This window comes from Falco peregrinus, chromosome 5 (assembly GCF_023634155.1).
Source record: "Falco peregrinus isolate bFalPer1 chromosome 5, bFalPer1.pri, whole genome shotgun sequence".
Lineage (NCBI taxonomy): Eukaryota > Metazoa > Chordata > Aves > Falconiformes > Falconidae > Falco > Falco peregrinus.
Genome location: NC_073725.1, coordinates 51640158 through 51667970, shown reverse-complemented (window position 1 = coordinate 51667970; position 27813 = coordinate 51640158). Strand labels below are relative to the sequence as shown.

At 37.4% G+C, this 27813-nt stretch overlaps 1 protein-coding gene across 7 annotated transcripts in view; it reads left to right on the top strand.

Annotated features, from left to right (window-relative positions):
- The first annotated feature begins 421 nt into the window (after positions 1-421).
- PFKP (phosphofructokinase, platelet) overlaps positions 422-27813 on the top strand; it is a 46865-nt gene continuing 19473 nt past the window's right edge. For 2 of the 7 annotated variants that reach the window (XM_055807000.1, XM_055806998.1), the window contains exons 1-13: positions 423-535; positions 694-898; positions 9632-9705; positions 16457-16534; positions 18846-19035; positions 21579-21744; positions 22489-22533; positions 22634-22742; positions 23099-23194; positions 24667-24759; positions 25132-25257; positions 25856-25920; positions 26607-26676. In XM_055807000.1, the coding sequence (XP_055662975.1) occupies positions 814-898; positions 9632-9705; positions 16457-16534; positions 18846-19035; positions 21579-21744; positions 22489-22533; positions 22634-22742; positions 23099-23194; positions 24667-24759; positions 25132-25257; positions 25856-25920; positions 26607-26676 (1197 nt within the window). In that variant the 5' untranslated portion in view covers positions 423-535; positions 694-813. Of the gene's footprint in view, positions 899-9631; positions 9706-16456; positions 16535-18845; positions 19036-21578; positions 21745-22488; positions 22534-22633; positions 22743-23098; positions 23195-24666; positions 24760-25131; positions 25258-25855; positions 25921-26606; positions 26677-27304; positions 27353-27813 lie in introns of all 7 variants that reach the window. The other 5 variants (XR_008747646.1, XM_055806996.1, XM_055806999.1 and 2 more) reach the window with 3 other exon arrangements.

The window sequence follows — 27813 nt, the reverse complement described above, 5'->3', positions numbered from 1 at the left end:
CCGACTGGGCTCAGCCCGGAGAGCACAGCCCCACTGCGGGGGAGCCCGGGGGCAGCGCCAGCACGGCTCTGGCCGCCGCAGAGCTCCCGCAGAAAAGGCCGCCCGGGGAACCCGCTCCCGCGGCTCCACACGCGGCATTACTCCGTCTCTACGGTGGAGACGATGAGTTAGTCAATCCCGCCCCCTCCGCGGCCGCGCCGCCGAGCCGCCAGCCATCTTTCCCGCATCGCCCCCACCTCAGGCGCCGCCGGGGGAAGGGCGCGGCGGGGCCTCCCACCCCCACCTGGGGCCCCGCCCCCGCCGCCCGCCTGCTCCCGCCGGCCCCCACCTGCCAGCTCACCCCCAGCGCAACCACACCGCCCGCCCCGCCCGCCGCTCCCGCGGCAGCTCGCTCTCTCATTGGCTCCCCGGGCCGCCCGTCCGCCTGAAGGGGCGTAGGAGGGCGGGGCCGGGCCGCGCCGCGCAGGGCTGTCAGCGGGCGCGGGGAGAGGAAGCGGCCGCGGGCACGGCGGGGGAAGAGGCGGGTGGCTGCGATGTGAGAGCTGCATCTCTCCGCTCTCCCCTCACTTTTTTGTTTTGCTCCCGGACTTTTTCACACAGCCGCCCCCTCCCCTCATTTTTTTCTATAGCAGTCTACCTGTCTGTAGATACACACCTACACCGTTTTTTTTCTCGGGTTCTTTTTTTTCGCAGAGGCCACATACTTCATCCAGCGGAGTGTGCGCCCCGGATAGCAGGGCAGACCCCCGCGGCTAGGGGCTCCCCTCAGCGACCTCGCTCCGTCTCGTTCGCCGGTGCCGCCCCCGCAGCGCCATGGATCACCAGCCGAAGTTCTTCGAGAACCTCTCGGGCACCGGGAAGGCCATCGGGGTGCTGACCAGCGGCGGCGATGCCCAAGGTAGCTGCTCACGCCGTTCACACCGGGAGCGGGGGGAGGACGAGGGGAAGGAGCCGAGCGGGAAAGAGAGGCAGAATGTGGGGCGGGGAACTGCGGGCGCGGTGGGGAATGGGGGCAGCGGAGAGGGAGGGTGAGCAGCCTCCGGGGGACGGTATGAGGGAGGCAGGAGCGCGAAGGGCCTTCCAGGCAGGCCGGGCGCCCATGCGGGAGGCTGGGCAGGAGCCGGTGGGTGCCGCAGCCCCGCGGGCAGGGGTGGGAGCACGGGCCGCCCGTGGGGCGGTGGCGGGAAGCCGCGCCGGCAGGGGCACATGGGCGGCGGTGAGGAGAGCGCGGGGTCTGGGAGCGGGGCACACGAGATTGTGGGGGTTCTGGGGTTCCTCTTTGCGCGCTGGCCTTCGAGCTGTCTCGCTTACTGAGATGATTTGGAAAATAAATCATTTTTACGCGGCCTGGGCGCCTGAGCTGCAAGCGTATCTTCATGCTTCCTCCCTCCCTTTCTCATCACGTTTCCTCTGAGCCTGCCTGGGCCGGGAAGAGGGTAGAAACGCTCCAGTAACTTTCACCACCACCATGTCCTCACCCCTCGGGAGATGGTGGGGAGAGGAGAGCCAGGAGGGAGCGCGGATGGCTGATGTGAGCGGGGGAGGAGGTCGTGCTGCCTCGCACGGCGGGTGGGAGGCTGGCTGCGCTGCTGGGGCTCTGCCAGCCCTCGCCTCATCTGCTTTTCACTTCATTTTGGCACCGGGAGCACTTTCGTGTTCCTAGCCATGATTTCGAACGCTCAGCTGGTAGTTTACTCTCTAGAGCCCCGTAGGAGTGTGCTGGAAACGTGTTTCACCTCCTTAAGTCTCTGAAGTGTAGAGGGAGACGTAGCTACAGGACAGGGTGAACAAAAGACTTACAGACATTAAGAGGGAAGGGAAAGAAGAGAGGCTCGATCGCAATGTACTTAGTCATCAACTCATGTTTTCCTACGCTTTCGCTTCCCATTTCCTACCGTATAGATTATATATATTAAGAGTTTGAAATTTCAGTTAATTAAGATGTGCAACGCTCTGTGCTATTTGAGAGAACTTTTGCCAGGAGGGTTGTTTAGTGGTGATTGCTTTTAGCTCCTTCCCCTTAAATTGCGAATTTTTAATTTTTTTATTTTTATTTTTTTTTTTGCCGGCAGTGTCTAGAAAGTACTTTCAGTTAAAGAAACGGCACTTACTCGCATTTGTGAAGGGGATGGGGGTGGGGTGGGGGTGGTGCGGGGAAGCCTCTCCTTTTTGCGCGGGCTGGGCAGTTTAATGACCACTTTCCCTACCTTGTTACGCGGGGGCGCGGAGGGACGAGCCCGCACCCGCACCGTGCTGTCCGCTTCCCCGGGGCGGGAGCGGGCGCCGGCAGCGCCGCTCCTCCCCTCGCCTTCCCGGCGCGTCCATGAGGTGGTAGCCTACATGGACCAGCGTCTCCGCGCTCCCTCCCCGCCGCCGGTGTGTACGTGATCCGCTGCGAGTCGCTGCAGATTCCGCCTCTTTGCGTCATCTGGGCTGGGAGAAGCATCTTCCCTCCCTCTGCCCGCAGGAATAACGGGGAGCCCCCGGGTTTACCTGGGATTATCTGAATCTCTAATCAGGCGTGGAAGGAAGGGATTTGGTACCAATCGGAGAGGGAAATGTTTGCCATTTCGGAGAAAACGCAAATCGATGCCCTTAATGGCTTTTCTGTTGCCCCTTAGTGGGGTTGCACTTGTTTAAGTTTCATCAACAGTTTGCACTCAGTGCCGTCAATTCCACTGCTAAATGATTCTACAAAGGACGGCGAGTGAAGGCATCTCTGTCTTAGTGGTCTGGTCGCCAAATCGCCATTTTAGCTTTAAAGTGTGACAGGGCATTGCCTCAAGCAGCAGGAGCGAGTTCAGCAAGAGGCTGAGCCCTGCTACTTGCTTCCGCGTGGCTGGAGATTATATAATGCAACAGCAGATGTATCTCTTTTTGTAAAGTATTAATCTGCACTTGCCACTATGTGAATTAAAGCATTTAAAGGACCTGCAGAATCCATGCGTAACATCTAGGCTTTATTATCTGGCAGGTTGCCACTGAAGCATATTTTCCTGGATGGATAAACAGTAACAGCCTGTGAAAGTTGCTGTCTGAGGGGTGAGGTCGTCGCAAAGACCAAAGTGAATTGAATGACTTCCAAGTTGTTCTGTAGGCAGCTTTATTGCCCTAACTTAGAAGAATAAGGGGGAAAAAAATAAACCCCAAACCAAAAGGCTTTAGAACTTGATTGTTTCAACTCAATTCCACAACACAGTTGAGGTTCATAACCCTTACTGTATTGGTCACAGTATAGCTGTGTAAAATATGCAACCTCAAACCTGCTGGCATGCGAAGTTAGGAGTTAGACAAGGGCCAGAATGAGTCATGCTCTGTCAAGGTCGTTTGCCCTCTGTAGGGCAAATGTGTGAGAGAGGTGAAGTATAAGTAGAGGGAAATATGCAGCTATTGCTGCAGAGCTATTTGAAAATGTATGTTCAAGTAATCTGTAGGTGAGGAAAAACTAACTCTGAAGTAGACAAAAAAAGTACTAGTATAAAAAAAAAAAGTTCCACTCTCCTGTTTTGGGGTTTGTTTGTGTGTGTGTTTTAATTTGTTAGACACTAAAACTCTTCAGAATACCTGTAATGCAAACGAAACACAGAGTTGAGTGGAAGGAGCACCTGTTAATGTTGTAGTAAACACATCATCTTCATATCAATAGGTGCCTTGATATAGACTGGGCTGTAAATCTTAGCCTAGAATAAAATATACTTCAAATTATCTTCAAATAGAAGTTACTGCCTTTACTGTTATTGTACACCTTAATAATCTATAAGTAGCATTATGTAAATTACACAAACCTTTCTATTTGTAAGACATGTTAAGTTTTAAATTACTTCCCTACGTTTGTGGTATTTCTTTGCAAGGTTTTTTGGTTTTCCTTTTTACTACCTGTGGAATATTAGAATGTATATATGTCATACTGGAACTATTATGATTTGCTCACCATGTTTTAAACATAGGTATATTCTTTGGTGGTGTTAAAGAATTTATCAGGGATTTATTTCACAAGGAAAAATATTTTTGTACACTGTAAACTTGGCATTTAATCATTTCAGGTAGCCAGCTGTTAAATTGTGAATTAAAACAAGTACTTTCCACCATAATAACAAGTGAGTTGAGGGGCAAAGGAAGTTTTGTTTTGGCAATTGATTCCCAAGGTTTATGTATTAGGTCAGTTTCTGGACTATTTCTAAATTGTAGTGGTTGCAGCTCAAAAAGGTGGGATAATAAATGGGTTTTAAGTCACACTTCTGTCTTCACTTTGTGGGATTGTCTGGCCATGGTCTCCTTCAGGTCATGAAGTACACTGGTTGTATTTTATGTGGATTTCCAGTGGCTGCCACAGACAATTTTGGCTGCTGTAGGTCTCTTAGTTCCTACAACCTCCAATCAGACTGCTGATTGTGTGGGACCGTGATAGGTATGGCTTAGCAGCAGGAACAATGTCATCTGAAAGCTTCTGACAGAAGACAATTGTGTGCTACCGGGGAATGATGTGTTAGTGGCTACTTTGAGCTGCTGTCGGGTTCCGGTTCACTGGCTCAAGATTATTGCCTTTGAATGTGACCATATTAGCTGAGATAAACTTGAAAGATTTAGTGTTGTGGAAGACAGCATTAAGTAAGGGACTTACAGATTGCATGGTAATGGTCTGGAATATCATAGACTGTGACTGCTGAAGTAAAGATCTACTACATATCTCTACGTCTGAAGCACTACAGGCTTCCCAACATTTCAAGGTATATTTAATATAGCAGTGTAGATGTACTGCTCTTGTCCTGGTAACTTAAACTGGAAGAAGAAATCTCACCACTCAACTAAAAAAACCCTCCACTCCTTCAGCACCTACTGAGCTTAAAACAGCTGAAAATAACTCTGTGGCCTCTTGGATTCCAGAGTTTTGGAATGCCACAAGCATGACTGGAGGCAAAGATCTACGTATATCTACTTTTGAGGTGTTACAGGCTTCAGAGGGACATCACAAGACAAGTGCAGATATATTGATCTTGTCCTGGTAGCGTATCATGGAAAAAGAAATTTTGCCACTGAACAAATAAAATATAAAAACATACAAACAAAAAAAAGTGAACACCCCCCCCCCACCCCTCATAACAGCACATACTCTTTTTATGTCATCAAAATTACAGTTTGTTAACATTTAAGTAATGGGAAGATAGTCACAAGGGATTTTTGAGTCCTACCCCTAAAAACGCACCTTTTCCAGCAAATAATTGTGCGTGTATAAATATGTGTATAGAATATGTATATATGTGTCCATGTATATGATACTATAAATACAATTTAATGTAAACTAAGGAATATACTTAACAGATGTGTTTAACTATTTCAGTACACTTACTGTCTTGCAGGAACTGCTTCCGTAACTAGTGGATTCTATGTTTGAAACTAGTCTCTTAAGATTTTATTTTTTTTTTTAAATTTTGAAGGAGACTTGTATGTCGTCTAGTTGTTTTGCTATTGTATATATTTGTGCACTAGAATGCTCTGATCTAATATGGTGTTACTGTTAGGAAAAATTGTACAGTGTTTTTTTCAGGTATCTAGAATTATTACTGTGATAATATGCAACAAAATCTGTTATGTAATTAAAAGTAAATGGAACAAACCCAAATTGTTTTCTTAATGATTTCTTCAGTTCTTGTATTTGACTCTTTCCCTTTGATGATTATAGGCTTTTTACATAATTACTGATACATCCATTTACATGCTTGCATAAAGTCTTTCTGTTTTGGTAATGTTTGTACATTTTCTTTAGTTTGTGTGTTTTGCCATATAGCCTTTTAAGTGTGGATCTTTATTCAGGGTAGCACTTAAACATATGTGTTAAGTCATTAAGTGTGCATTAAAGCCAACGTTTATCTTTAAAATTGGTGGTACTTAAGTGTTTCTTGATGCTTGTCCAAGATACATAGTTCTGATTTTTCTTTTATATGGTTAGTATTACCGTTATTTATTTAAAGGCCTGTGTAGCTGATTAAAGTGAGGAAAACTTGGCTTAAACACAAAATAGTGTAGTGGTGCCTATTGGATGTGGAACAAGATGTAGTCACAGGAAAGGAATACCCTTCTGGGGGAAGGGAGTGCTTTTAAAATAATTCAAAGATTTCTGCGATACTGTTTATAACCCCGCTATGAAAACTCTTGCTTTCAAAGACAATTGAATAGATAATATCAAGAAAGACAGTAAATTATCAACTCTTAAATTAATTCAGACATTATGGAAAACTGTGCAAGTAGTTACAGTTTACTTAATATTTGCTGAGTCCAAAAGAACAAAATAAATCATTTCCTCTGTTGAAGGCTTTAATGCAAGTGGTAATTCAGAAAGGTTTTAACTAATTCTTATGTTATATAAAAATACTGGTTTTACTTGTGACTTTCTTTTGAAGCTGCTATTGTAATCCTATATGTTTATCAGGCTATGGTTATTATTTGGGACTAAGTCCATGGTTAACCCGGTAAATCTCTTTTTTTTCAGTAATAAGCATATAATTACATAGTTACTATGGTAATTCACAAATACTGTTGTAAGACTCCACAAATAATCAAATACAGCAACATTTTGTTAGACAAGTTCTGTGGAGACTTAATGAAATTCTCTGTATTTACCTACTTGAATCACTGCAAGCACTGTATTCTGATTTAGATAGCCAACATGTAGAAGTCTAAAGCTTCAATGACTTAATGTATTTAGTAGTTATCAAATTATAACGTCCTTCAGTCCCCTTCCTTTCTGAAATGTAAGCCACTTCTTTAGGAGCTTGCCAGTAGACATGCAAGACCTTTTTTTTCTGTAAGGAGATAAGATACACATTGTCAACTAATATTAAGATACATGTTGCATAAACTTGTAAAGTTACGGTGGTGGTGGTACTGAGAAGATTTTTCTGTCTGTAATTTATGGGTTTTTTTCCTGGGCTTTTGCCCTTTTTTGCAGCAGGGAAATTATGAATTCTACCAGTTTTTCATGTAAGATACATGGAAACTGGAAAATATTCATTAAGAAAGTGTGTGGCTATATTACAAATATATTCACGTGGAAAGAATGGAATTGTCATTTTGAGAAATAAATGCTTATGTTTTACTCTGTTTTTAGAAGAAATATGAACACTAGGCTGAGTCAATATTTGTAGGCTAATTTATACATAACAAAGGTATGGAGGATCTAGAGAATTTGTGGTGAGAACAGAGTAACTACCTTTTCAAATGCACTTGAGAGGTGCATGCTAAAGGTAAAAGGGAGGATACATGACCAATAAAGCAGAAATGTGAGCAAGAAACAGATAAGAGAAGTATGTAACTTCGGTAGACACATGAATGTCTGTTTAATGTCTTCCTATTTTGTTAATTATTTCCCACCCCACCCCCCACCCAACAAAAGTATTCTGCTTTAGCCTGTTTGGACCACAGATGCTTTTTCTTTATTCTAATTGGATACTTGCAATACAGAGGCTACTGCTGAATGAGACACTAGAGTCTATAACTGGACATAGATATCTGAAACAGTCTTAGTGTTTCTTCTCAGGTGCCAAATGGGAGAGGTGACAAAGCTGAACCTCAAGAACAGAGGGTTCTTAAAAGGGCAGTTGTCCTTTTAAGAGTCCTGAGTAGTCCTCATACCGTGAGGATGAACTTTTTCCATTCAGAAAACAAACCTTTTAGCCGTTATTCTAGAACCCTGCAGCCAAATGGATAACATAAAAAATTTTTCTTACCTCTAAAAAAACCTCTACACAAACAAAAAGCTACAACACCCCACCCACCCACCCCCCCAAAAAAAGGAAAAACCCCGCAAACTACCAAAAAACTCCAATGACAACAAAAAAAACCTCCCACAAATGTTGTGCGTTAATAGAAACAAGCTGTGGACTTTGATGAAAGGAGTAGCTTGTGCTTCCCTGTTTGAGGAAAATGGCAGTGCTGTGAAGAACTGTCAGTTTTAAAAACTTAAATAGAGGTCTTTGTCCCCGCTTTCTAGGGGACATCGTGTGGGTGTGAGAGTGTTCATTTTGTTGTGAAACTGCTTCACTGAGGAGATAACTTTGCTCTGTGTAGTAGATCTGTTTTAATCTGCAACTCTGCATGCTAGCTTTCTTTTCAGTACAGCCTGTCACATCAGATTCTCTGCTTTTCTTTGGCATCATCCAGTTCATCGTCTAAAGCTGTGCTTTTAGCTGTCTTGGCATTTGAGAACTTTTTCCAGGTCTGCCACAAGGCTGACTCTGGTTGAGAGAATTCTTGCTGTTATTTCCTAATACAGAATTGATGTGAAAACACTGTTACTCATTATTTTAATCTTAAGGCTAAGTGACATCTATACAGACAGCATAGCAACTTTTGATTTTGGCAAACAGTTTTTTTTGTTTTTCATTGGGCAACTTCAGGGACTTTGTTATGTTCCTAAGTAATAAATTTTTGAGAAAACCTCAGACTCATTCTTTATTTAGACAGGTAAGCCTTTCTATTATAGCCCAGGGTTTGGTTTTTTCCCAGTAATGATAGATTTTGTAGGAATAGATCTTTATGACTTACTGTGTTGTGGGTTTATATATTCTAGTTAACAACTTTTTGTATCTCCACATAGGTGAACGCTTAACACCTATGTCAAACATGGAGGTGACCTACTTTACTGTTGTGATACTAAGTGCAACAGAATTGGAGAATTGGGGCCCAATGTTTTGGTTCATCACATTTCTGGCATTGCTTTTCATCTGATGTGCTGAGACTATTTCTTTCAATGTAGCCTAACTACTTATGTTCTCATGCTTCGCATAATCTCTTGAGTCTGTTTAAGTGGTATGGAAGCAATTAGTTTATTACTTTGGGGAACTTCCTGAATAATGATTAGGGTAATAGAGTATCTGAAGGGGATGGGTTATAACAAATCCATTTGATCACGTAGGGAGACTAGTGGAACTTTCACCATTGCTCAGGAGGTTAAGTGTTTGACCACTGGAGTTAAATGGAAGATTTTACTTATACGTATACGTAATGTGATTTGTCAGATGTCTGTGAGCAGGGAATTCCAGTTTGAGCTCGCAGTTCCAGGAAGCAAAGTGGCATTTAGGCATTTTTCTGTCAAATGAGTCTATGCAGCATGTCTTGTGTTAGTTTACTGCTACTGCTCTCTTCGTTAAGTGGGCACCTGTCCATGTCAGCTTTGGCAGTGTTCCCCACAAAATACTGTATAAACACGTGTGTTACTTCAGAAAGCTCAGGGAAAAAAAAATGTTACAATAAAACTTCTCCTTTGAAGAAGCTGAATTTTAACTGGCTGAGTGTTTTGCATTTCATTTAGAAAACTGATCATTATTGTGAAATAAATTTACTTCCTGTTTCTGATTTAGTAGCTGTTATTTTACAATGATGTTTTACAATCAGCAGCAATTTAATCTCTGATTGATACTCATGCTGGTATCCACATAATTATTGCAACAAAGCAAATAGTTCTGCACTCTTCATGTACATGGGCTGATTGCACTGTCATTAAGCAAATTTCTGTTTTAATAGATGCTGATTTAGGAATGAATTAATGTTTCCTTTTATTTAAAGACTGAAAATTTATAGTATACAAAAAATACTGGATAACCTGTAACAATGTGATTTTGCTTTTTCTTCCTAGGTATGAATGCTGCTGTGCGCGCAGTAGTACGCATGGGAATCTATGTAAAAGCCAAAGTGTATTTTGTTTATGAGGTTAGTTTTTGTTTTATTTGTTCTGTGTTTGTCTTCTGACTATACTTGAGTTTTTGTTGAAACATCATGAAAAGTGAATAGTATAAATTAGAAAATGTTGTAGATGTCATTCCCTTGCGTTGTGTCAACATTTTATTACATATTTTTTATTTCTATGGAAAGTACTTTTCAAGAGGTATGCACTAAAGATGTTTGATTTAGAAATGCAGATTTATTACCTGCAATTCTTGATGTGCCACCAGAAGCTTGAAAACACTTGGAGAACTGCAGGTGGTTGTGCACCCAGCAGTCAGCTGTGTATTTGTGTATTGTTAGATGTTTGGCCCCAAATATAGCACTGTAGAAATACCTTCCCAAACCTAGTTAAACTACTAGTTCTTAACCCTTTGACTTTTCCTCAGTCCATTTTCCTAGCATATTAAGGATGTGCCATCACCCGCATTTCACAGATTACACAACTTGGTTTTGACCCAGAGCACTGGCAGGCTGGTGCTGTCTTCCCTGGTTTGTAGGTAGTAACTGAAAAAACTCCAGCCAACAAACAAAAAGATCCCACCAAAAAACCTGTGCCATCAGTAGCATGTCCAGACATCAGAATTTTGTGATTGAAACTTGAGACTGCATGTGCATGAAGATTAACTTCTGTAACAATTACTTGATATGAAAAAATGATGGGACAAGTTTAATGGAAATGCTAAAATAATACTATATGTGTATGTCTTACAGGAAGACTAAGTTATAGTTAGACTTCCACATGAAGGACATTCAGTTTTTATAAAATTTGCACATTAAACAATACACTAAATATATTTAGTAAGAAGTCATTCTGTTCACTCTGGAATTCCTGTACAACTCCTTAGAAGTCTGAAGTGATTACAAATTGTAATAAACACATTTGATATGGGGTAAAATTTTGGAGGCAATATTCCTAGCAAAATGTAATTTTAATGTTTAGTATAAAATACAGAGTACTATAATTCATGGCAGTTGTAGGAAAGAACTTTGCTTTAAGTTTTGCACATGCAAAATATACAATTTATCTTTAAAAGGTAGTTACTTATCCATTTTCTTTCAGCTTATTCCTATAGTTCATTTACTGAAGAGTTGTGAAGTATATTGAAATGCAAATAAGCAGAGCACATTCTTTTGTACTACAGTGATACAGCAAGTAGCTCTGAATACTTAGTGTGTGCTAATTACATGGCCAAACTCTAGAATTCCTTCAGTGTTCAGCTGTTTTGCAGGCTTGCTGAAATGGGTCAGATAACTTTTGTGGAAATAAGGAGGGATCTTTGGCTGTCTTTAAAGGCCATAACTTGGATTTTATTTTATTTTTTTTTAAATTATGTTTAACTTAATAATTACCATAGCTGTAGTTCCTCTTACAGTATGTTTACTTTTGTCACCCTTTAAAAACTGTTTTATATCACAGAGTATATTCAGTGATAAGTTTCCAGAGAAATTTGGATATTTCTGTTTTTCTGAACTTAGCAAAATTGCACCATTTTATGTTATTATGTGTCTCTGTTAATTGCTGGAGCTTGCAAATGTGAAGTCACAAACATTTCTGAATGAAAATTGATTGTAAGAATCAGGTCAATGTTTGAGTTTCCATTATATATTTTCATACTACCTTCATTGTAACAGAGCAGTCTAGGAGAAAAATGCACGTTTCACTGTGAGTATGGGTAATAGCTCTGAAAGAGATCTTTGCTTCTAGAGTGGTCCATTCAGTTCTGTGTTTCAGGAAGTACTGAATGCTAAGCCTTTTTCTCTCTGGCTGTTTCAATTAACATATGAAGTCAGTTTTCTTTCACAATACATCTAAGTACTTCAGAGAAACTGTTGCAAACTTTGAAATGGAACAACTATTTAATTTCAGCACTTTGAAATAGGAAACAGATGCAGGTGACAAGTGTAGTGAAAAGTAAAAATCCTGGGGTAAGATTTGTCACTGATGATCCCTATTATAAGCCTTTGCATGACGCATACAGAGATATATTTTTGTATATACCCGAAGTTGTTATATTTAATACTTTTAATAAGGTCCTTCTAAATTACAGTTTATCAAATACATACTTCAGTGTGTTAAGCAATGACAATAGTATATTTTTAGCCTATGTTTTGAATAGGCATTTCAACTAGACACACATACATCAAGGTAAAGGGTTATGTGTACTGAAGCTGCTCTGAAAAGTGAGGAAAAAGCCTGAAGTGTCAACATCTGAAAGGTGAAGAATGTTTTCTTATTTGGAGCCAAAAACAGAGTCAAAGTCTCAGCCTTTTCAAGCCTAATTTGCTGTAGTTGTAGGCTTTTTTTCTCCTGCAATTTTCTCTGTCATAAGAACTTTTTTTTCACTGTTAAAAGACTGTAAAACCATCTGTCTTCTACATTGTGGCCAAAACTAGCCCTGTATTCTAAGTAAAACAGTAACATTATTTCCCTTTTGTTTTCTAGCTCCATTTTGCTTTATTTTGCGATGAGAGATTACCAAGAAAAGTAAACAAAAATTGGCAATGAACTAGATATAAGTAATTTTCTAACCTTTTTTAAGTTGGGTTTACCAAAGCCCAAAGAAAGAAATAAATACTGGAATTCATGAGAAATATATTCAGACATATTTTGATTCCCAAACAGGGAAAATAAAAACAACTCGTGAAAAAATTATACAGTAGTTTTTATCTAAAACTATAATTAGTAAATTATTCATATTCATATATATTTACAGACAATATTGTAGAATTTATAGTGTATATATATAAACCTAATTTTATAGCTGTAAAATTAAAAAATGTGTATCTTATTGAAATTAGCACATTTGAGATTTTTGCTATTAATTTGTGGAAACAATGCTTACTCTATACAGTTGCCTTAGTTTCATGTTTTGTTCATGTTAACATCTTTTAGTATTTATTTTCAGTATATGAACAGTGTTTATTCATCCTCATTAACTAACATCACATCATTCCTCAAATCTACCACAGTCGGAATTAAAGTTTGAATACCTGTGGACTTATTTCACTCACACTGTAAAATCTGGGAGATGGAAGTACATGTAGAAGTACCAGGCTGCTCTAGGAGGCTAGTTTAAATTTTTTCACTAATCAGAAATTATTTAAGGTGTTTTTTTTTTTCTTTTTTCCTTTTGTTTTTTTTTTTCAATTTATAATGAGAAGAAAAAGTAATGCCTCTCATTTATGGCAATTCATTTTAGAAACTGAGGTCTTAAATATTTATACAAATAACCTGCCCTTTTTCCAGGGTTGAAGCACATAGTTCCCAGTGGATGCGTGCTCATACTACTAAGCTATGGAACTTTTAGATTCTTCATCTTGGTTAAGAGTCTTTTTCTCAAGAGGCCAGCATTGGAAATGCAATGGTACGGCAGTCATGGATTTCTGTGAGGAAAACTTCGTGTCTTTTATGTGGTGGTTTGTGCACTCAGTGACGCTAGTATTTTACATTGTCGAGCAAGAGCTAAAAAAAGCTCAGTAATTAAATCACTATTAAAGCCCCAAATGTCTCGCATGTAACATATCAGAGAATGGCTTGTTCTTTTTCAAAGGTTCTGTTTTCAGAGTTAAGACTAGAAGCAAGGTTTGCAGTCTGGCACTCTCCAGGAGTTACAGTGTTTATGTACCCTGTGAACATATGACCCATGGAGATTTCTTATTGTACATCTTCGAATACTCAGATTTTGGTAGAGGAAGAAATAAGCATAAAATGGGGTTGATCTTCACAAGTAGTGCTTGCTGTGTTTTTGACAGTTTACTTAGTGCTTGCTGTGTTTTTGACAGTTTACTTTTTTCCATTCTTGCCCCATAGTTTTAGTATCTGAGTACCTAAACTGCTTTTTTTAGAATCTTAAATATGATTTTTTTTTAATGTAAATTGACATTTTCCCACCCCCGTTTTATTAAGGTCTGTATTCACATCTGCCATTAACTTTCAGTAACCAGACAATTGTAACAGTATTGAACTATTTGATAAAACATTTCAAGTTAAATTCCACCTTTAAATGGATTGCCCAGTCCCCAAGTTAGCATCAGTGTTTAAATATCTAAAATGATAAATGGGTCATTATTAATACTTCAGTTATAAGTAATCAATGTTTTTCTCCCTATAGCTTTTCTACAAAGATGTTTTAGTTCTATGGCTTTTGTGTCTCTTAATAGTATGGAGGAACAGTGTGGGATTTTGAGCTATATTGTGCAGAGCTAGCTTACATACAGAACTTGGCAAGCAGAACTGCATTAGGAAACACTCATGTGACAGTTAAAATGAATCGGGCCTGTTCCAAAAGCTCCCTGTCCTTACCCTGTAGTGGGAGGAATTGTTAATACAGCCCCTGTTCTTGCTGGTCTACTCAGGGAAAGTAAAACTGATGTGGACTCCTGACCAGAATGGATGAGTTCATTTGATTTTAAAGATGCATGGTGCAGGAGTTGGTCATAGCTCATCCTTAGCCTAGCTATAAGGTATTTCAAATTTTATAGATAATTTCAAGTAGTAATTCATCCCTTTGCTTTCCCCAGTGTTTTAGATTTGTTAAGAAATATGAATGGGGAATTTTCATCCATGAGTCTCACTGTATGTATATAATGGTTTATATATTTACTGTACATACTACTTTTTGGAATGCCCTTTCTTTATTTTTCCTCTCAAGTGAAAATGGAAGGTGGATGATTGGAGCAAATATGTGAACTGTGTTTTGTCAGCTTGTAGTGCAGGTTACAGTGTTACAAGTCAGTGTTACAAACTGGGTTAGGATGCAACATCACAATATTCTTTCAGAATTTGTTGCCTATGTATGAATCTTTCTGTTATTGTAATTGCCAAAAGGAGCACAGATAGGGGAAGCTTACAATCTATTACTGAGTGATATAAGGAACACTGGATTCTTTGCTTTAAAGAAATAAAACCAGCAAACCTGTGATAAGTGAACTTATTAATTTATTACCCTTCATCAAGCTCAGTTGGATCCACTGGAATGTTTCTTTATCTGAGAAAGATTATTTTTTTTCTTCTTTTAAAGTTGTCATGTAGATTAAGCATTATTTCTTTTCCAACTTGTTCTAATTTTGGAGAAATTGTAAACAATGTCTTAGCTTTGAGCCATCATGTGTATACATTAGTATGCAAGAGTGTATGTGTATACATTGGACATGTATCGAAGTTATCTGGAGAGCGTACAAAATATTGAAAGGATTACTGAATGATAGAAATTAGAGACAGCTTACTTTCCATCTAGCTCTTTAGGATTACTTGATCATCTTATATGTAAATTCATTTGTCAAGTCTCGCTGAGCAGAAACTTCTACGCTTTCTCCTTGGAATCTGTAATAGAATCCTAGAAAACTTAATTTGAGTAACTTGTACTTCTGCTGAGTCCCGGTTATCTTTATATTTTTATCCTATCATGCTAGTGAGGGACTCCAAGTATGATATGGTATTTATATAATATATATGGCTTTTGAAGTTTGTTTAGTTGATTTGTGAGTTATGGCTTACTGGATAAAATCTACATATATTCTGGATGACGCTGAAGTAAATGTCTCCAATTTATGATATCAGTTTTGCTGTCTACTAAACTCCCTTCTATTTCTAGTTCCACTTGATTTATTATTGAGAACCATAAAACTAAGGATGTACAGTCTTGCAAGAACTGCATACAGAAGGAAGGTTAATTCCTCAGCATGCTTTTCCATATGCACACATAATCTAAAAATGGAGGCATAAACATTGTCATGTTTAATTTTGTTCAGTGGTTTTCTGTTTTCTTTAACCTAGCGTGGGTTGTTTGTTTTTTTTTCCCCTTTTGGATTTAAATAAATGTCAATAACTTGAATGTTAACTCCGGTTTTATTCTGGTGTCTGTATTGGTTAGGTTTTTCCAGGTTAGAACTTTGATGTATTTTCTTTTTTAAAATCAGTGTTTACAATATCGCCTAATGGAAAAGAACCTGTATTTGTCACTATCTTTCTGCTGGTATTTATGCAGAGAGTTGTTAAAGCCAGGCATAACAAAACCCTTCAGCTGCTCACTGGATAGTTTTCCTTCTTTCAGCTAAGTATAGTTCTTTCCATATTACAACGTGCATTGGTTTCTGATGACCATGTGAGTTAAGCTATTAAGGATTTCTTAAATGCATCACTAAAACTATATTTTTCTACTAAATTCCTTTCATCTATTTATTGTGTAACTGCCTTCAGAGAAGAATAAAGATTGTGTGACCTGATTTCTTCTTCATTTATTAAAAGATTTTGGTTGTTGCACTTTATTTTCTTTGCTTATTACCTACCTTGGGGGAGAAAGTGTACGAAGTGTTAGAAAGGTGGATTTTTTTTCTAAGATCATGACCTCAAGCTGAGGTTGTGTTTTTAGGAAGCACATTTTATAATACTTTTCAAAGTTTTTCCATCTTTGTAGTTTTTAAAACATAAATGAATATTTATTCCTAAGAAAGGAGAAATAAATTGCCATTCCAGTTTATAATCTGTGTAATCTTTGTAAAGTATTACTTTCTCTTAAGGTTGTCTTTGGAATTGAGCTTTTAGGAAGAGGATTTGGCTTTTTTTCCCCCTAATGTGAAACCTGTTTCAATATTATTGCATGTAAATTGACTAATATTTTATTTAGTGTTTTTAATTACTTAAAGTTGTATTAAAATATGCAAGGTGGGTATTATTGCAGTGGAAATGTTACAAAATTTTTCAAATCAGACTTCTGAAATACTTTTTATCTTTCAGGGTTACCAGGGAATGGTTGATGGAGGTGATAATATTGTAGAAGTTTCATGGGAAAGTGTTTCAAGTATCCTACAAGTGGTAAGTATTAAGGGGTGGGGTGGCACCCAAACCCTCTCTCTTTAAACAGGGAAGCAAAATTCTACATCCAGGCAACCACTGCAATTATGGATTCAAATTCAGTGATGACTGAGTGACCTGTACGTACCACTTTTAGCAGAGCTTGGTTTCTACAGTGTGGATGTTTGACTCTTTCTAAAGATCTTTGTGTGATTTTGTATTTGGTGCACAGAAATAATCCTGGAAACCTTTATCCTAGACTGTCAGCATCACATGTCATCAGCCTCCTAAGACCATATTGACAAGCCTATATTTAATAAAAAAGACATCACAGGGCCAAAATATGGAACAACTGTGTTTTGTAAGGCGTGTGTTTTCTTACAAAATCGTGTTGGCTTTCTGTGTAAGTGGATTTAGACTTATAGTAGTGGGTGTAATTACAGTACAATTCTCCAGAGCTCAGATAATTCCAGTGACTTTGTATTTTATATTACAACATTCTGCAAGGAGGCCATTTGGATCTCCTTACGCTTTTCCTGAGCATGGTAATGTTACCTCTTCCAGAGCAGATGCTATGTTTGGCACAGAGGACTTACTTGGCAAGCACCAAGCTCTCTGAAAACTACCTCCAGGTGAAGCTTGGTTTTCTTTGGAGCTTTCTGTAGAGCTAATATAATAAACATAAAACAGCAGAGAGAAAAATAGATTTTTTTTTTAAAAAGCAAACAAATACTTGGGAGTACTGTGAGATATTTTGTCCACATATATTTAGGTTTTTGGTTGGTTTTTTTAACCCTCCCCATCTATCATAGAATCTGTAATCACAGAATGATAGAATAACTTGAGTTGGAAGTGACCCATAAGGATCATGGAGCCCAACTCTCTGCTCCTCACAGGGCTACCTAAAACTAAACCATATGACTAAAAGCATCATCCAGATGCAATTTATGATTAAGAGAAAATTGAGGTGTCATAGCCAAGCCACACAAGGGCATAGGCAGGAGCAGGATGTAGGCATCCTATACATGTATATAGCGTACATACTATAAGAGCAACACCTTTCTGAGCTTGATTGCTAGGAATTCAACAGACCAACAATGAAGCTGAGGGTACATCTTAAAGAATGTGTCTAGTTGTTTTGATAAAAGATTTTTCAGCCCAAGATTTATTTCTGTTTAATCAAAACAAGTTGTAGTATTTTGATTCAAATACATAGACTGTGTTCCACTTAGAACTATGCTTTTTAAAATATGAGAATATCTAGTTTAGATACATTTTTTAGTCCTGATTGTTATTTTTAGAAATCTCCCTGTGTACGCTTTTTTTATCTGAAAGCTGAACTGATTTTATTCCACTTTCTTTTTTGTTGTTTTTTCTTCCACTAGCAGCTGTTGTGTATTGCCATGTAAATGGCAAAATAGTGCCTAGGACTGGCTTGAGAACTGCAACACCTATTGACAGGGCAGATCATATTAGTACAGCCTCTATAGATTTGAAGCTCAAATTTAGATTGGCCTGACTGATTTATTGTAAGTTAAAGAAAATGTTTGTGCAAAAGTGAGGTAATCATCTGCAGATATGTTTGCAGGAAAAAATATTTTTGCAGTCTTGATTAATTTTCCTTTTTACTGTGACAATAAATAAGATCAAAATCAGACTTTTCTTGAGTGACTGAACAACATAAACATAGAAGATGTGTAAATAACTTCTTTTCAGCAAGATGCCTAGCCATCCTCAGTGACAGGGTGCTTCAGTCTTTTTTGAAAATAGTAACTTTCATTTTTGGAGAAAGTTCTTTAAATCATATTAATACATTCAATAATTAATAAGAGAAAATTTAGCATTAGTCTGATCTATAAGGCACTAAATTTGGATGCAGTTCTTTCCATAATTCTGTGGAATGACAATAAATGCTAATTTTGAGCTTTAGGGATACATCTTTCCTGTTATTGTTTCTGTTTCTTGATATTAGGGGAAAAAATGTCATGCTTTGAAGCAAATTCATTAAAATACTTAACTACTTAGTATTGTATCACTTTTACTATTGTCATCACATATAAGTAACAATTAGATAATTTATTGAATTTTCCTTCATTTTCCTTCAAGAGTAACTCTTTTATCAGTCATTTTTCAGTGTTTTTTCCCTGGTGTGTCTATCTGCTCTTGAGAACGTAATTTCCCATAGGTTTGATAATTCTTTGCTTTTTATTACTTGCTGTAAAATTAAAGATGGAGGTTATGCTACAAAATACCCATTCGCCATTAATCCATCTTTAAAAAGTCACTAAAATACTGGATTATAAATTAAGACTGTTATACTTCCTTTTTCTAGGGAGGTACAGTTATTGGTAGTGCACGCTGCAAATCTTTTCGTACCCGTGAGGGCCGCCTGCAGGCAGCCTACAACTTGGTTCAAAGAGGAATCACTAATCTTTGTGTGATTGGCGGAGATGGTAGCTTAACCGGTGCAAATCTGTTCCGTGAAGAATGGAGCGGACTTCTAGAAGAACTGGCGCAGAAAGGTAAGTTTGCATTTAGACCTTCTAGACTTCTAGTCCAATTGCCAGGGTAGTTATGTACCCTAATTATACACATGCAAACTATATCCACAGGATATTTCTTAAGTTCAAAAGTAAAATGCATACATTCTCAGAAATTACATCGTTCTTCATAAAGTAATATTTTTTTTCTGTACATCCTCTCTTACATACCATAAAGCTTCAAAAAAGGCCAAATAAGTTACTGGGTAACATTCCGTGTGGCGCTTTTTTCTCCCCGTTATGAAGTACTTTCAGGGTCTGAACTTGGAACTTTCTGCTTGGAAAGCCTTTTGCCCTTATATCAAAGCTGAGATGGTAATTCCTTTCCTGCAACAAGTTACACACTTGTTTGTTATCAAATTAAGATGCTTTCCTGCCCTGTGTATCACTATTTGTTTAAGATCACAATCACAACATTAAGTGGCTGTTGCTAAAAGTGCATCCAGCCCAGTAGCTGTCTTTGATAGCATCTGAAAAAATGTATAGGGAAGTGTTAAAGAACAGAATAAGCATAAATAATGCTGTGTTGCTGCTATATGTTATTCATATATATAAATACTCTGATAGGTTCCATCCATTTCTGTCTTCAGGATTTCCTGAACCAGACGCTGTTAGCAGTCCTTAACTGACTTTCTCTTCCATTAATGCATACAGTCTCCTTGAAAGCATACAGATTTTTCCTGAAAACATTGTGTAGCAAGGAGTTCTACAGCTTCACCGAATGATGAGGATTGTGAAGAAACTTCTGTTTGTTTTGATCCTGCTGGCTTCTAGTATCATTTGATGTCCTATAATTTTTATGTTAGAACAGTGAATGATCAGTCCTGCTTCCTCTCTGCATGCCACTTGAGATTTTACAGCTGTCTTATTTTCCCTTCATCATCTCTTTTTCTAGATGGAAGAGTCCTAGTTTGCTTAGTTGTTCCTTATATGTAAGTTCTATACCTTTGACCATCTTTGTTGCCCTTCTCTGAACCTTTTCCAGTTCTACCATGTCCTTTCTGAGGTGGGGAGGACCACAACTGCACCCAGTATTCAAGATGAGGGCAAACCATGGATCTACACAGTAGTATAATGATCTTTGTTTTGTTCTCTATTCTTTTCCTAATATTTTCTAATATTTTGATTTTTATTTTTTGACTGCTATTGAGCATTGAAGCTGATTTATTAATGAAAACAGCATTATTGTGTTATTATGCTGAAAATAGCATTATTTTGTTTGTGGTGTTAGGGTACATTTTTCACATATATTGGTTTACATTTATCTGCAATGAATTCCATCTGATACTTTACTACTCACTGTGTCTTGCTAGTCGTCTTCATTTCTTCTCAGACACTCCATACCTTTAGAACCCAAATAATTCAGTTTGATCAGTAACTTTGGCACCTTACTGCTCATTCCCTTTTCTAGGTTATAGCTGAGTAAGTTGAACAGCACAGATCCCTGTAGAACTCCATTGGTTACCTTCCTCAGATACAAGAACTTGTATTTACTACTGCCCTCATTTTCTTATTTTTTTACCCTCTGTTTCACATTATTTATTTATTATTTGCAAAAGCCTTCTTTCTTATGCTGTGGCTACTTAGTTTCCTCAAAATCCTTTGGCAACAGACCTTGTCAATGGCTTTTTGGAAATATAAGTAAGATATGTCAACCAGATATCCCTTATTCACGTGATTATTAAGTTACGTTTGGAACTCTAGAAGAGGTTTGTAATGCATGGTATACATTCATAGAAAACATTTTGATTCTTCTTCAGAATTCTGTATTTGTCTTTTTGAACGTTAAGTTACATTTATCATTATGGTTTCTACTACTTTCTCTAGTAGACATTAAACAGACTGATACATAGTTCTTCAATCCCATATTAAAAATTTGGCGTTACATTTACTACCATCACATCAACAGATACTGGAGTAGTTTTAAACACTTAAGCAACTAAGGTATTTCATCCTTGAGATCCTTTAGAACTCTTGGATGATTCAGCATTTTCACTGATCTCTTGGGAGACACAGACTAAAGTTTAGAATAGTAGCTTTTCTATTATATTTGCTTATTAATCATGAAATCAGAGCCTTTCAGTGTTGCGGAAGAGAAGTCTTTAAAAGTTTAAGGCTGGTTTTTGATTGTTTACATATGTCCATAATCACATCCAGTTTGCATCATTTACTTCTTCATTGCACGTCATACACCGAAACTACAATGTGAATGCTATTTAAGTCCAAACCATCAATTCTAAGGTTGGTTACAGAACTTGATAATCTGTTGGCACTTTGAAATGGACTGAAAAGCTCTTTTTTCCTTCATTACTGTAAGGAGTTCTATGCAGGATTCTTTTGTTTGGTTGTTTGATTGGCTTTTGTTTGTAGTTTTGACTAACCTTGTTACCTAAAATATCTGAACATAATTTGATGTTTGGATATGTTTAATTTACAAAAGTAGAGCATCCAAGCAGTGTGTCTAAAATGTTGGGGTTATGTTTTTTTAAAACCTTATAGCTCTTTCTCTGGATACTTCTTTACAGGAAAGATTGATGAAGAGGCTGTTAAGAAGTATGCTTACCTTAACATTGTGGGAATGGTTGGATCCATAGATAATGACTTCTGTGGCACTGATATGACCATAGGTACTGACTCAGCCTTGCACAGAATCATTGAAGTTGTGGATGCCATTATGACCACTGCTCAAAGGTAACTTGTGGTATTACAGAAAACTACAACAAATATACAGTTGTATATGCTTCAAATCTTAAGTTTCCTATTGCCGTACAATAGCAGAGAGTGTAAGTTAATTTTAAATAGAAATTAGGTAACTGGTATTTGTAATATTTCTAGAGCAGGAATAAAAGCACCTTTGGGCTGCAGCGTTCAGTTGTCCTGGTTTCTTTTGTTTTTTTAGTAACAGCTTTTCCATCATTCCTGTAGTGGCAGCACTTCAAGCATCTGATCATAGAAGCTGTGTCAGCTTTAGGGGCAGGCTTTGGTTCTTTAATGTTTTCAGTCTTTCCCCAACATACACTTCTAGAGAAGATCCAGACACACTTTGGATAGCACTAAGTAGTATCTGTTTGTATATAAACTTTCCCTAGATAAAATTTAAGCAATTAAGTGATTTTTTTTTTTTAATACAGCTGTATTATTACAGTTCTTAACTATGGGTCTGCATAATTTATATTTCTAGTGAACGTTAACCTCTTCTCTCCTAACTGCCTTTACATGTTTTAGAAGAAAGTAGTAATGATAATGAATTATGTGTTGGAAGTTACATAATTTTCAATACATTGTTTAATAGGACTTCTCTTTTGCTAATGAATTCTGTGTTTGGTAAGCATGCTAAACACAAGCTGTTGCCTGATGCCAGGTTCTGATCTCAAGAATTTGGACTGAAGTTTTGAGTTGCAGTATTGCAGTTAATTTGCTTTCTTATTTTTACAGCCATCAGAGGACATTTGTTCTGGAGGTTATGGGGAGACACTGTGGGTATGTATTATCTTCAGCAGTTTGTGTCTTATACAGATATAATTATGAGAGATCAAGAAATCTGAATCATAAATGTCTAATCTTTTTTTATGTTTATTAGGTATCTAGCTCTTGTTAGTGCCTTAGCCTGTGGTGCAGATTGGGTATTTATTCCTGAATACCCACCAGAAGAAGGATGGGAAGATTCAATGTGTGTTAAGCTCTCAGAGGTAATCTATCACTGTGTTTGGGATTCCCTGATGCCTTTGCAGAAGTTTGTTTGAAAACTGATTTAAAAACGTGATTGGGACTTTCTGCAATTGTTCTGAAGCATTAGATGGCCTACTCTGGGGATTACATAAAACTATAGCTATATATGCAGTGTATGTACCTTTCCTCATTAATTTGATATAAGACATTTCACTTCATCAGTGTATGAATGTATGAAGATAAAACGTGTGAGAACTCTGAAGTGATCAAGTATCAAATCTTAGCAGCTTAATGTAGAGCAATTGATTACAAAATTGCTCTGTAATTTTTTCATTTTTTTTTAAATTACATTGATATGCTTTTATTTTTATTATAGAATCGTGCACGAAAGAAAAGGCTGAATATTATTATTGTAGCTGAAGGAGCTATTGACTGCCACAACAAACCTATAACGTCAGAGAAGGTTAAGGATGTAAGTGTCAACATCTATACCATACAGTTTCCGTTTCGTTCTTAAGATGGTGCTTGTTGCTAACAGTAACACTTCTGTAAAGTAAATCTGTTCCTGTAAAGTAGTGTATCACAAAGTTTGCTGATTGTATTTTATATTTGTGCTTTATTATCTGAATCCAGGGAAATCATTTAATTGGAATGTTTTCTCCTTGTAATGTAAGACGACAGTCCAAAAACACGTACTTCATGGTTCCTTAATTGATGGAGTCTGAAATCAGCTCAAATCAGAAATTACAATCCTATTTAACTTTATTTTTTGTAAAATTTTAATAATGTTCTGTTTCACAGTGAAATAATACTGTCTACTTTGAACATAGTCTTACCACTTTTTTGTACATGGTTTATTTGTCAAAAATTTCATTGGTGTCTAAGATTAAGAAGAACTTTTCACCCGAAATTATTCTGCTTTTCATGGAGAGGGTCCCTTAAGGAAAGAAGTTGAAAAATGGTCATCAGCAGAAAGAAGCTATGACGCTTTGACTTTGCCTGGGATTTTTCTGTCCTGTGCCTCTGAAGTTCTGTTTTCCCTAGCTGTCAGCATGAGAGTAATCTTTGACTCTTAGTTCAGAATTGCAGTTTTACAAAGTAAAATTTGGCACCAAGCAGTGTTAAGTGTGCATACAGCAGATAGCTCTTATGCATTTATGGAAGAAACATTACTTGCTTGCAACAAATTTCAGCCAGTTAAAAAATTCAAAAACTGTATTTTCAAAATCATCTATCCCTGGATTTTAATTTCTAAGGCTTTTTTTCTGCTTTATGGTATCCATTACTTATTCCTAACCAGCTCACTGAAGGTGTATTAATACATGTTTTCCTGTGATTTTAGATTTGGTATGTAACAGAGGAAATGGAAAAAAGTCTGACTGAATGAAATAGTTTTATTACTTTATTTTTTTATATAGTTTATAGCTTATTATTGTTTATTTAAAACTATAATTTTTACTGCAAGTTTTAAAAGCTTTGTCAATTAAGGTTAAAAGTCATCTTCACTGAAGTTTTACTCAGAATCTTTTGGGGTGTGTGATCTTGCACATAGATTAAACGTGAAGTGAACAAAACACTATAATCTGACTTCTGTCAAGTATTCTAATTATAATATTAAGACCTGTTTTTATAAGGCTGAGGACTGTACATAGTGAAGCCGTTGTAACTGTAGTTAAAGCATTGCAATCTAAGCCACTATTTTGCCATTATTAAATAAAAGCTTCCTTTAGATTAGGAACCTGGAATTTAGGTCTAGGTTAGGAATAAAATAAAGACTGGCTTAACTTTTGTAGTATTTTCGTTACTGTTGACATATTAATGTATAGTATATGTAGAATTTTATTGTTCCAATAGCATGTAAAGCAGAGTAGTGCTAACACTATATATATACATATATAAAATAGTGATGACAACAAAACCACTATATCTTGAAATTCTTTGCAGCTTGTGGTTCAGCGACTTGGTTTTGACACCCGAGTAACTATCTTGGGTCATGTGCAAAGAGGTGGAACCCCTTCAGCTTTTGACAGAATTTTGGTGAGTGAACCTGAAATAATTACCCACAGCGCCACATAGTACAACTACATTTTGGTTATTTATTTGAGGATGGAGTGGTTCTTTACCTGATTAACTTGAAAAATCCAATTATTGCCTCACATTGACTGTCTGAATAGCTCGAATTCAGAAGAGTGAAGCACTTCGTGTAAAGGAATCTATATTAGGTTTAAGTAGCAAAGCTGCAAGAACAATTGTCCATACTTAAGGGTATTAAACAGCTACAATATTTTCACCTTCCAAGGGATAATTGGTTTCAGCTTGATTTACAGAGAAATCATGACCATTTCTGTAATTGGGAGCCTTGTGATTTTAAGCGCTTGCTTCAACAAGTCAAACATTATCTATTTTCAGGCAAGTCGTATGGGTGTGGAAGCTGTGCTTGCCCTTTTAGAAGCTACTCCAGCTACCCCTGCCTGTGTTGTGTCCCTGTCTGGAAACCAGGCTGTCCGTCTGCCTTTGATGGAGTGTGTGCAGATGGTGAGTTTCTGGCAAAAAGCCAATTTATAGTTATTCATTAACTACAACAGACCACTGTGTACAATAATTGCCTGTTGTCGTTAAAATACTGATGGGAATGTGTGCAGCACTTTCCCACGTTTGGGAATAATGAACTTCATGTGTGTTCTCTATGTGTTATTACTTATTTGGAAACTCCCAACCTCAAGAAATATACACTTATTTAAAAAAATCGTTATAAAATTTCATCTCAGAGCTTCTTTTTTTATTGCTAAAACAAATTCTTCAAATTCTTGCATCCATTTACGTGTCATACACAAGAGTCAGGTTTCTGCACTAAAATTGTTCAGCTTAAACTGAAAAAAGAAAATGCAAAATAGATACATTGATTATTTTTTTTTTTTTATCCCAGGAAGGTTTTAGGTGTCTACTTCTACTTGTTCTTCTGTCCACTGTAATTTATCCTATGATAAGAGGTAGCTCATAAATTAATGAAATGTCAGTATTTCTTTTTTCACTTTGGAAAGCTATTTCAGAATGGTTTATTTACTGGAATATATTAAATATTCAACTTCCTGTGGTTTGTAAACATATTGAGCAATCAACTTGTTTTTTCAAGACTCAAGAAGTCCAGAAAGCCATGGATGAGGGAAGATTTGTTGAGGCTGTGAGGCTTCGTGGAAGGTATGGCCAATAACTCCTATCAGTCTGTTTGCTCTAGAAAAGCCAAATTGCTTTGCTGTTCTGGCACTTCATGTTTTATATTAATTAACTTTATATCCATATTTTTTTATGTATTTGAGAACAATAGAGAAGACGGAAGAAGAGCTGCTTAGATAGCATAATTGAAATTCTTACCTGCAGCTACTACTGTAGTTCAGTACTGGGTCAGACTTCTTCACTGGTACTAGTCACAAAGAAATGAGCTGCAGCCTTGTATGAGCTGAACAGTAGCAACCCTATGTTTGTTTATTCAAGATTTTGAGGCCAATCCTGTGAGCTTGTTTGTAAGTAGCTGGTAGCTTTCCAACAGTAAAGCTGGAGGAGACATTTTCTACTCTTATGTGTCAACAGACCATTTTATGTTTCAAGTCATTTGATAATAAAATGCTTTATCCCTGATCTGTAAAACTAACTTGCCAGCTATATAGTTATTTTATATTTTTTCCATATTACCTTACAGGATTAAGTATTTTCCAGTGTTCTCTCATTCCCAGTTTTTATCGTGTTTTGCATTTGTAATAACTTTGGTGCTAACATTACACACCTGTTTTTAAAGGTTTCTGAAAAACGCAAGTGTTCCTTTAAAACAACTAGGAGTTAAAAAATTTACCATTTTATTTATCTTACTTATTTTCTTATTTATTTAGGAGCTTTGAAAACAACCTTAACACCTACAAATTGCTGTCGCACAAAAAACCAGACGCTGAGCTTCCAAAGGTAAGGGCCTTTTTTTGGGTGTACAATGTACATCCTGCTTTTGGGGTATCTTAGCAAATATCTTCTCCTCATTCTGCCTTAATACTCTCTTCAAACCTGTACCATAGGATATTTTATAAAGTTAATTAAATATTATAATGGCAGAAAGATTTATTGAATAATTCTGGTTTTGACCATAGTGACTGTGTTGTCTCACTGGTTAATTCCTTTTTTAATTGTGGTTTGTGATGATTTGCTATCTTATTTGCATGATTATGTTACTGTTTTGTTTTTTGGATTTTTCTGTTCCAATTAAACATTTGAGTAATGATTAATAGTATCTTCTCAATATTACTAAGAAGAAAAATTGCATTGAAAATAGGAAAAGATTATTTGAATAGCTGAAATCTATTCGGAAATTCTGTTGAGAACAAGTAACATAATCACAACTAGCCGTTTTAATTCACAAAAATTAAAAATTACTGTGTGATATGTCAGTGTCGCACAGTAAAGGAAACTTGGTTACAAATGAAGTCATAGGGGCGTTAAAGGAGACTATGATAAAATAAATCTAGTTTAATTTTTTTCTTTGTTCTCCACCTCTACCCCACCCACTCCCACCCGCCCAAAAAAAAAAAAAAAAAAAAAGGACCTAAGTTTGACCTTCCAGAGATCAAAGAATTCAGGATTTTTTTTGGTGGGTTTTCAACATTTGCTTTGCTAGATCAGGTGTTTGTTGTTTCGTTTTGTGTTTCTTGTATGTACCACTGCAAATTTAGCAAATTTAGCATTCGGCTTTTGTATTTTGTTTTAAAATAGTTGTGCCGTATCTTTTTGTGATGGATGGCATTAGAAGGAAATGTAGGTTGCATGTAATTATTAACTACTTGGATTTGACCACATTAGCCAAATCTGTGTGCTTCAATAAAAGGGGTTGGATGGGAATTAAAAAGTAAATGAAATGTGCATGTCACAGGAATTGAGGAAAAAGCTAAGCTGATCGGATCACTGGAGCCTACTGAACACTCTGGTTCAGCAATGTTGCTGCACACAGATATTATGCTGCTTGTGTTTCCTTTGCATTTTTCTACAATCCTTTGATTTTGCCAGAGCTAAAAAAGAAACTATGTAAGTTCTGTTTTAGGTCTCTTTTTGTGG